Source organism: Mustela erminea, chromosome 6 (genome assembly GCF_009829155.1).
Source record: "Mustela erminea isolate mMusErm1 chromosome 6, mMusErm1.Pri, whole genome shotgun sequence".
Classification (NCBI taxonomy): domain Eukaryota; kingdom Metazoa; phylum Chordata; class Mammalia; order Carnivora; family Mustelidae; genus Mustela; species Mustela erminea.
Genome location: NC_045619.1, coordinates 9,759,969 through 9,770,234, shown reverse-complemented (window position 1 = coordinate 9,770,234; position 10,266 = coordinate 9,759,969). Strand labels below are relative to the sequence as shown.

Here is a 10,266-nt window from a genome sequence, read left to right as displayed (position 1 = left end):
TGGATGAATCCGGTGCCCAGCCCTGACCCCAGGCTCCTCCTGGAGAGAGAGGCAGAACCGGAGCAAGGGTGGGGCGCCAGGTGAGCGCCGCCTGCCCGGAGAATTCATTCATAACCCAGGAGCCAGATGCTTTCTGGAAGTAGTCACAGATCTGCCCTAAGACCACGGAAAGGGAATGGGGCTGCCACAAGCTGCTGACAGTCTCAGCGATCGGTAGTGACAAGGACCCTCTGTGCCCTTCTTGGGGGCCACGGAAAGTCACCGCCTACCCCTGTGTCCTTGTTAGGAGGGTGAGAACCGAAAGTCCGCCAGGCAGGTGGGGCAGGGCACCTGCTGTCCAGGGAGCTACACAGACAGACAGACACACACACACAAGGAATCCCAGTCCCTACCACCTCACCACCCATTCCTCAGTCTTCTTGGAGAGGCAAAGAGACCCAGACGTTCAGGGGACACTGGAAAAAGCCCAACCCAGAAATTCGGCCACAGTCATTTCAAGGTAGTAGGAGCTGTGCCTGTCTCCTGGGGTCCCAAGGCTCAAGAGCACCCAGTGGGATCTACCCCGACCAACCACACCGTTTCCCCCCCTCCCCCGGCTCCTCAGGCCACCTCTTGATGGCACACGAGGACCAGCGGCATCTCCAACATGGAGTCAGCCCCTCTCGGCCGGTGTCTGTGCTGGCTGGGGCCCGGCCGTGGCACCTGGCGTGTGGAGCCCCATGTCTGGGGGGCATTTGGCTGCCTGAAGGTTGTGGACAATGGGAAATGCGTAGGGACAAGAATCCTCTGTGCTGAAGGCATCCCATCTTCTTGCCAATGGCAAAAAAAAAAAAAAAAAAAAAAAAGGAAAAAAGAGAAAAGGAAAAAAAGAAAAAGAAAAAAAGAAAAATAAAAGAAAATCCATCGTCGGTTTTATGCTGGGTTTTTTTTCTTTTTGTTCTTTTGAGTGGTTTTTTCCCCCATCTTTTTGTTGTTGTTGTTTTTAAAAGAAAATACAGTGAAGACACTGGAAGGGGGAGAGAAGACAGATCAGGTGCACGTCTGCCTCTGGCCACCATCCGCCAGATAACCTGCAGTCCCCATGCTCCTGTCCCGAGGCTTTGAGCGGGTCCCTCTCCAGGGACACAGTGGGTGCTCCATTTTCACGGGAAGAACAAACTCTCTCTCCCTCCTCTGTCCTCTCGGTGAGCAGCCACACACCCGCCCCACCCTGCACGGCAGGACTGGTTCCCGGACCTGAGAGCCAGCGAAGGCAAGTCCTGTTTCACGTCCCAGCTCTAGCCCTGGAATGAATTTCTGCAAAGCACCTCACGCTCAGGGAGTCCTGGTGTGAGGCCACGCTGGCGAAGCCCCCTGCCACATACCTATTCCCCAGGGAGCTCAGACGTTTCCCCCTACAGCCCTCCCCTCCCAGAACCTCCCCTCTGCGCCCTGCGCTTCCCCAAGCCAGGCTCCAGAGACCTGCTTTCAGCTCCTCAGGCCCGCACGTGGCCTCGGGCGTCCCACGGAGATTCACACTGGCCAAAGGGCTTTGGGAAGCCACCAAGGGCCACCAAGGGCCTTGTTTTACATCAGATAAACCCCCAAGTACATGACCCTGTTCTCGTTGCTTTATGGGAGTGACATGTTTAACAGCCCGGGGGCTAAGGCAGGACTAAAGGCCTGGGGGAGAGCATCAGCCCCCAGCGCCATCTCCGCTCTCCGCTAAGAATTAACTCCTCTGCGGGACTACTGGAAGGGGGGCAGGGACAGCCAACAGAGGGACAGCGAAAGGAGGACTAGCCTGAGGGCAGAGGGAGGCTTTTTCCAGCTGAAATTAGCTGGTGTGGGCTGGGCTGAGCCAAGTAGCTCTGAGGTGAATTCTCTCAAGAGCTGTTGATTGGGGTGCGGGCGGGGGGAGGGCCCTGCCACTCCCCCCTGAGGCCATGGGTGCTTCTAGAGCTGGCTGGGCTCCTTCTGCTGCAGATACTGACTCACCTAAGCAAATACTGGTCCGATGGTGGCTCTTCCTCACTTTCCGAGATGGTCAAATGGCACGCTTGTCTTTGGGAGAAGAAACACAGAGGCGGGGTGGGGCGGGGGGGAGGGGGGGAATAGGCTGCTGCTGACAGCGGTCTGGCAAGTCTCTCCCCACTGCGGAACTCCCTGCCCACCCCCACCGCCCCTGGAACCAAGGGAAGGGGAGTGTGACCTCAATGACCCTAGGACAGAGCTGCTTCAGAGACAAAGCTGCTGCTCCGGGTCACATGGACATCAAGTTGGGGCCACCGCACTCCCAGCTCATGCCTGTCCTGGGGCTCACCCACCACAGCAAAAGGACCAAGGCAGGTCTCCTGCCACCTCTGCAGGAGATCCCTGGGCAACTACAGACTCCCCCTTCCCAACTTTCAGAGTCCAAACATGGTCCCAAGTGAGGCACCAGCAGAATCTGCCCATCCCTCCACCCTGTGCTGAGAGGGACCTGAGGGGGACTTCCTGAGGGCTGGGACCAGGACACCTCCTCCATGAGCTCCCTGTGGCCCACCGGGGCGGGGCTCGGCCGTGAAGCCAGGATCCCAGCTCCACCACTTGCTCTGAGCCTGCTCCGACTCTGCTCCCTGGGGCTAAGCCAACCTCAAGAAACTAAATGAAGCCAGGTCCCTTGCTCAACAAAAGGGGCTGCTCCAAGTCATTGGAGAGGCAAGAATGGAAGCTGGAGCCCGGACTCCCCTAGGCCATGGCCCTCAGGCCCAGTGGCGAGGCAGAGGAGGCCGGCAGCCAGGGCAGCTCACCTGTGAGGCTGAAATCCGGGAGACCTCTTGCCGCCCAGTGAGGTCGGAGGAGGAGACGTTGGCAGGCGCCCCCCTGTGTAGCCTCATGCTCACCTTCCTCTCTCTGTCGACCCGTGAGATCGCTCTGGGAGAAGTATTGCCTAGAGGGGGAGAGGCAGGGGGAGGCCCCCCATCAGTGTCTAGGCCCCCATCACCCCGGCCCCCCTTGGGCCCAGCCCACAGCGCAAGGGGCCCCCCACGCCGCTCACCAGCTTGCTGGATGCGGGAGGCCGGGGTGGAAGCCACAGGCTCTGCGGCACTGCGGAGCCGGTTGGCGGCAGCCCCCGTGGGCGGGCCAGGGGGTAGGGCCCGGGTCGCCGAGCCACGGAGCTGTCCCATCCTCTCCTCGCGCTCGTGCTCTCGCCGCTCCCGGTCCACGTCCTCGGGGTTCCGGGCTGCGCCCTGCGGGGAAGAGAGGAGACCCAGTCAGGCCTGTGAGGTCCAGCCCTCCCAGGGGGCTGAGTACGGGAAAGAGGCCGGGTGGGCCCCTGGGGAAGAGGCAGCTCGGAAACCCTCTGGTCCAACCTCCTCCCCACCAGGCGGGAGACCTGAAAACGACTCCCAAACACACAGTACAGAGAAACAAAGCCGCGCGAACACCCAGAGGAAGGAGGAAGCTGGGTCAGAGGAACGGGCCGAGGGCACTCTGCCCTGGTCTCATGGAGCTGGGGCAGAGCTGGGAGGGCTAATGCCCCAGAGGACTAAGGGCACTCCTTGGCCCTCCCAACCCAGGTCCCTGCTGTGTTCCAAAGCCCTCAGCCCCTCCAAGTTTCCAAACAAGCAGGGCAGGTGTTCAGAGACCCAGAGAAAGAGGAACAAGGCTAGCTAAAAGCAGGGCCAGCGTCTGAACCAGGAGCCAGCCAGGGGATCCCTTCAAAGGCTGTTCCTGCCCCATCCCTGGAGCTGGCAATGACTTCCGGCAGGCGGGGTCCGGCAGGCCCCGGGACTCTCACGGATGCCGCTGGCCCTGGGACAAGACAGGAGCTCAGGGGGGGCTCGAGAAAGAATGGGCTAGGCGCCCCCACGGGAGGAAAAAGAGGCCCAACAGGCAGGATGGGGCGCAAGGGTTCCAGAAGCCCTCAGGGCCTGCCCTCCGGCCGCTGCCACCCCAGTGCAGGAGGAAAGGAGACAGCCTCAGAGAGAGCAGCACGGCATGGGAGCGGCGTCTGGCCGCATTACCTAGTTGGTCCTGGGGTCGTCCACAGGGAAGGGCAGGGGGCTGGCATGAGGGGGGCCGCATCTGTGGAGGAGAGAGCTGCAGGCTGAGTGCGGGGGCGCTGGTCATGGGCCACGGGGCGCAGGCTCCTGCAACCCCGTCTCTCCCGGGCACCTGGCCGGGAAGGCCCTGCTGTCCTTGGAAACGAGGGCTGGGGGCGGCCCTTGCCTTTAAGCAACTCCAAGAGATAGGGGCTGGGGAGCAGAATGATCCCTGAACCCTAGTGAGGCGTCGAGTCCCAAGGAGCCCTCGTGACCTGTGTGGGCTCACACAGCTCAGGGCAGAGCCAGGATTTAAATCCAGGCCTCTGCCCCCCCGGTCCTACTCTGCACCCCCAGAATGCTTAGGAGGGACATACATCCCCAGTCCTCCCACCCACAAGCCTGACAGGGCAGGCCTGGAACTCCCGAGGCTCTAGCTCCTGACTCCGGTCTCCACCCAGCCCCACCCCGGACCCCGGGCTCCCCCGTCAGTGACAGAGAGAGCGACAGGCAGAGAGCACCTGAGCCCCAGAAACAGAGCAGGCCTGTGTAAGAGCTGCAGCCCCATTCAGGAAACCTGTGGGCCTGGTGGGGGACAAGCCCATCCCTGGCCTGGGCCAACTGAGGCTAGTGAAGCCAAGGGGTCCACTCAGAGGGGTACAGGCCAGGGGTGAGTGACTGCGCAGAGGACTACACCCTGACCCCAGCAGGCTCAGGTCAAGGCCAGCCCCGGAGCAGGAGGAGCTACTTTCCACGTTTCCATCCAACCAGTGACGCCTCAAGAAATGCACACCGGAGAGGTTTCTTGGCTTTTATTTGCCCACAGGAAACACAGAAAGTCAACATCAAAGTCACACAATCACCCAGCCCTATAGTGCAGACCCCTGTCCTTGGCTACACTGAGTATCCTCCGGGCTTGCTGGTTGGACCTTGGAAAACAGTGCCTCCGTGTGCTGACTGCAACGGCCCAGGCTCCAGGGGGCCAGAGGTCCTGGGGCCGTGATGCTGAATGGGGTGGCTACTTCAGGGAGAGCCGCTCGCAGTCAGGGGTGGGATCCTTCCCCCAGGAGTCTGTAGGCCTGGGTGCCCAGCATGGTGTCTGGTCTGTAGGTAGGTGCTGGTAAGTGCACCGGGGCCTGGCCTTGGGACGATGGCATGGAAGGTCCCCACTGCGTGTCTGCAGATGCTTCTTCCAACGGGCCCCTGGAGATCAAGTGGAGTTCACCATGGGGTGATGGGCTCAAAGGTGCCCAGCGATCAAATCCAGGCCCCCAAGTCAGAGACTGGTGCAGAATAAGGCTGTGGCCACCTCTGTTTGGCTCCTGACTCCAGAGCCTGCCTCGAAGGGGACCCCGGGGAGGGGTCGAAGTGCCAGCAGTGGGCGGGGAGGGTGCTCCTGGCTGGGCTTGAGAGGAGATCTTGTCAGTTGGATGGTCCCATGAGAGGTTCTGTAAGGAGCCATCTAGAGCAGCACTGCCCCACAGAACTTTCTGTGATGACGGAAATGTTCACATCTGCCTTGTTGGATCTGATAGCCACTCACCAGCCACGTGCGGCTCCAGACAACTTGAAACGCAGCAAATTTGACTGCGGAGCTACGTTTTCAGTTTTGGTTAATTTTAGTTAATTAAAAATTAGACACACGTAGCCACCAGCTACCATATTGCATGGCGCAAGCCTCAAGACAACGTAAAACCCGTTCTCGGAGCTATACTGCGAGGAAGGGCCAAGCCCATCCCTGAAGCCGACCCAGGGATGACTTTCCACACAGATGGGGGCAGTGCCCAGCGTCCAGATGCCTTGAGCAATGAACACCCTTTGGGCGAGAAGAGCCGGCCCCTGGCCCTCGGCCACACTCCCAGCTAGGAGGTCTGGGCCAGAAGGTGCCCCACTGCCCATCGCCTACCCCCACCCGAGTCCCCTGGCCTGTGGGACCGTAGCTCTCCGCCCCATCTCTGTCAGACTCCTTCGGGTACAGTACCAAGTCCCCACCCAAGCCCCAAAGAGAAGAGGGCCGCGAGCCCAGGTGCTGAGCCCTGCGTCCAGAAGCCGCCCTCAGGTCCTGGGCATCTGGTGTCCGCCATGGAAGGAGAAGCACAACAGCATGAGGCGCAGTACAGGTGGGGGCGATAACGAGCTCAGGTTCAATACAGAGGCCACCGTCGGGGTCTTGCCGAGGCCATTCTTGGTGCCCATTCCCACCAGGCCCTCCAGGGCAGTGAACATCATCCCTTCTTCAGGCTCCGTTCATGAGGCAGCTGATGGATCCCCAAGAATCTCACGGCAGGGCCTTCACCACTCCCTCTCCACTGCACCCCACCATGCCAAGGGACACCTCCTCAGGCCTGGCCCCGATGGGCTCAGACACATCTGGTGACGTCAGAACTGGGGCCCCGGAGTCCAGACCACAGGCCAGTAGTTTTGGGGGGGCAGCTCCTCCACCTCCTCCACAGGCCTATCTGGAGGGCCCTGGGTGCCCAGGGACGCCGGGCACCTGGAAGGGACAGAGAGCACAGCAGAGGCTCAGCCTCTTGTGCTTGCCCAGCCACGTGGTAAATCTTGGAAAGGCCGGGCCTCTGAGGGTCCTTACCAGTATGAGGGTGAGTACGTGGGCCCGGCACAGGGACAGGGACAGGGACAGGGCAGCGCAATGGCTTCGTTGTCACGGGGCTGAGCCTGGCTCGAGGAAGCCCCCTTTTCCAGAAGAGACGTGAAACAAGACACACGATTTCACAGATTCTGGAGCTCTGGGCACTGCTGACGGGCTGACGCTTCTCCCCACCGCCCCCGACCCCCAAAACCCTTAAAAGAGGGAGACAGAGCAACCGCCTAGCAAGACCCAGGGTCCCATGACCAGGAAGAAAGAAACCACAATGAATGGGTCCAGGCTGGCCAGAGGGGCCACGGTGAAGGCAGCTGCCTGGGGCGTGCAGGACAGCAAGAGCAGGGTGGTGTAGGCGACAATCAGGACAGCCGGAGGGCCCGCCAGCGCCATCCACGCCCTGCCGAGGGCACCTAGGAGGGACTCAAGGCCCGGCCAGGTCCTCTTGGGCCTGGAGGGAGGCGGTGCCCTGCCTGGGCCCCACTGCCCACGGCGGCACACGCGCTCAGCACAGATGAGGCTAGAGTGGGAAGACCGCGGGGACTCCGGGAGCCCAGTGAGGTCGCGTGCACTGTCCGGCTCAGAGCCCCCACTTGTCGGGAGCCCCACCCGCCACAGGGTCACTTTGGCCTTAGGAGTCGGGGCCTTCCCTGTCCAGTCCCCCAAGCCCGCCTTGGCCTCCAGGTGACTCACGAATTTGAGCATGTTCCAGTCGAAGACGTAGTCGTAGGAGAAGCCCTGCCGGTGGAAGAGGTTGCGGAAGAGCTGGCGCAGGTACGAGTAGTCGGGCTTGTCGTCAAACCGCAGGGAGCGGCAGAAGTTGAGGTATGTGGAGAACTCGGCTGGCAGGGGGCGCAGAAAAGACCGCCATGAGGCCCAGACTCCCGGGGCCCCCACCCCTGCAGCCCGCATTGTCCTACCCACACGAGGTCCCTCCAAAGGCTCTCAGTCTCAGAGGGGACAAGAGGACGACAGAGCAGAACGATGGTCCTCCTTACGGCGCTAAAACCCTTGCATGCCAGGGAGCAGAGCCTTGAAGACTCGACGTGGAGGGCCGGGAGTTAGGAGCGCACGCCCCCTCGCAGCAAGGGCACCCCAGGGCCACAGGCCACGGCTCTACCTGCTCTTGCCAGTCACTCTGGGGAGCAGCATGCAGATGGCAGGTCAAGAGCTGTCCTAAAATCCAAAGGACAGTCAAGGGCCCAGGGGGTGCTCCGAACATGACTGAAGCCACAGGAGGCAAACCTCCACCTCCTCCTCTGGAAAGCAGGGCCGGGGCAGCCCCCAGGATGAACAGAAAATGCACACTGGCCTCTGGCCCGTCCCTGGCACGGGAGTTCCTCAAACCCTCACAAACCCTTAAATGCTAACAGCACTGGGCGCATCTTTAGTTCCAATGAGGCGACTCTGGGTGGCCTCCTAAATGGCTCCTGGATGGGTGGGAGCTGGTCACCAGAAAGACCAAGCCGAAGACCACGTTTAGAAGCTTAGAATTTCCAGCATCCATCCCCAAACACTTCTTTAGAAGGGAGAGGGCCTGGAAACAGAGTTAGTACTCACTTCTGTCTACATGAGGAAGCCTCCATAAACATCCCAACAGCATGGGGTTTGGACAGCTTCCAGGTTGGTGAACACATCCCCATACAGGAGGGTGACACGCCCCAACTCCATGGGGACAGAAGTCTCTGTGCTCAGGCCCTTTGCAGCCCTCACGCTCTGTTATCTTTTCATCTGGCCATTCATCTACATTCTTTATCGTGGCCTTTCATAAGCTGCCATACAGAGGAGTTTCCCTGAGTCCTGTAGCTGCTCTAGCAAATTCACCCGTACTGGGGGAGGAGGGAACGTGGGAACCTCAGACTCGCAGCCAGCCGGTCAGACCACCAGCAGGTGGAAAGCTGGACTTGTGACCGACCTCTGGGGCTGGGGCGGGGGGCAGGGGGGAGGCTCTCGTGGGACGGAGCCCTGAACTGTGGGATCTCCCACTGTCTCTAGGCAGACCGTGTCAAATGGAGTCAAGCTAGAGGGCACCCAACAGTGTCCCAGAGAACTGCTTGATGCGGGGAACCATAACACGTGTGGTGAGCCCACGTGTCAGAAGGGGCCTCTGCATGGGTGGTGAAGGGGCCTCACAGGGCGAGGAAGAACGAGCTTTTCTTACTCAAAGCCCTCATGAGATGAAGCGGGAGCAGGGGCCCGAGCAGTGACAGCCAGCCTGTGACCAACGCTCTGAAGCTGGGGCAGCGGGGGTCCAGTGAGGGCTGGGTGGCCCTGTCTTCCCCTCAGGGAGGCCTTGAAGGGTTCCCCGGCCAGCCGCCGTCCCCACGGGGCTACTCACAGGGGTAGCCTTTGCAGAGGACCTCGATGGGTGTCGACATCTTCTTCTCACTGATGCGCTCGTACTTCTGGCGCTTGGTGGCCGCTTTGAGGCCCTGCCAGGGCAGGGAGCCCAGGTTGAAGTACATGAGCACGTAGCCCAGACTCTCCAGGTCATCTCGACGGCTTTGCTCTGCACGGAATCGAGGACAGGGTGAGGGGGGGTCCGCGGGGGCTCCTAGCCAACAGGGACCAAGCCCCCCTCCTCCAGGACGTGCTCCTCAACTGAGGGGCACCGCCCACACCTCCTCACCCCACCGCCTGGCCCACCAGCTAGCTGTGACTCCGGCAGAGACACAGGTTACAGTCACCCTTCTACAGAAAAAGATGTGGGGCCCAGCTTCTCCTACTCAATCAGGGCCTAGTTTCTCCAGCTCAGGCACCTCCGCATTCAGCAGCTAGAGAGTAGGCAGCCCGGGGCCTCCTTGCTAGCCCCCTCTGGGGACAGGGCACAAGTGCAGCCTCAGACAGGGCCAGGGTCAAATGTGACTCCAGTACCTCAAGCACCCGTGAACCCGTGTCCCCCCACAATGGAAAGCGGACACCTGCCTGGGTTGCTATAGGGCTGAAGTCAGGCATCTTAAGGTGGTGGCCATGCCACAGCTGTCCTGAAGGGGAAAACCTGACTTTGTGGCAACAATGGGGGAATACCTCCAGCCGCAGAGAGGCAGGGCCCCGCACTCACCGATGCCCAGGTGGGTGTTGATGGAGGCGTAGCGGGCAGTGCCGGTCAAGTTCTTGTTTTCCCGGTAGGGGATGTGCTGGTGCGTGCGGGCGTCCCGGTACTTCTTGGCCAGGCCGAAGTCGATGATGTACACCAGGTTGCCCTTCTTCCCCAACCCCATGAGGAAGTTGTCAGGTTTGACGTCCCGGTGTATGAAGTTCTTGGAGTGGATGTACTCGATGCGGCTGATCTGGGGGGGGGGGGACAGCGAGGCATTCAGCGAGCTGTCTGGGGGTGTGCTTCTACCGAGCAGTCGGGGCCAGGCCCTGCAGTGGGGCCTGAGGGCTGGGGCGGTAAGGACAGAAGACACACATCCGTGATCCCTGCCTTGGGTAGGAGAGAAAGATCTGTCTCTGCAGCTGTGTGGGATGACTTCAAGGGGGGAGGTCAGAGACAGCTTCCTGGAGGAAGTGACACAGACAGGAATTGTGAAAGAGGAGTTCACCAAGGTTACTGTGAGACGGAGTGGGGAGAGAGCAAGGTAGGAAAGCTAATGGTAAGATCTAGAAACAAAGCCTGGAAAGGCATCTGGGCCCGCAAGGAAGCCTCTGCTGCCC

The 10,266-nt window shown here is 60.9% G+C and overlaps 1 protein-coding gene across 11 annotated transcripts in view; it reads right to left on the bottom strand.

Annotated features, from left to right (window-relative positions):
* Positions 1 to 238: 238 nt before the first annotated feature.
* The window catches only part of LOC116592780 (casein kinase I), a 30,727-nt gene continuing 20,699 nt past the window's right edge, over positions 239 to 10,266 (bottom strand). For 4 of the 11 annotated variants that reach the window (XM_032346284.1, XM_032346281.1, XM_032346286.1 and 1 more), the window contains exons 5-12: positions 9,671 to 9,899; positions 8,948 to 9,118; positions 7,303 to 7,451; positions 3,990 to 4,050; positions 3,020 to 3,212; positions 2,772 to 2,911; positions 1,978 to 2,043; positions 966 to 1,006 (exon numbers count right to left, since the gene is read on the bottom strand). In XM_032346284.1, the coding sequence (XP_032202175.1) occupies positions 2,027 to 2,043; positions 2,772 to 2,911; positions 3,020 to 3,212; positions 3,990 to 4,050; positions 7,303 to 7,451; positions 8,948 to 9,118; positions 9,671 to 9,899 (960 nt within the window). In that variant the 3' untranslated portion in view covers positions 966 to 1,006; positions 1,978 to 2,026. Of the gene's footprint in view, positions 810 to 965; positions 1,007 to 1,977; positions 2,044 to 2,771; positions 2,912 to 3,019; positions 3,213 to 3,989; positions 4,051 to 4,804; positions 6,502 to 6,597; positions 6,702 to 7,302; positions 7,452 to 8,947; positions 9,119 to 9,670; positions 9,900 to 10,266 lie in introns of those variants that run through there. The other 7 variants (XM_032346282.1, XM_032346283.1, XM_032346289.1 and 4 more) reach the window with 7 other exon arrangements.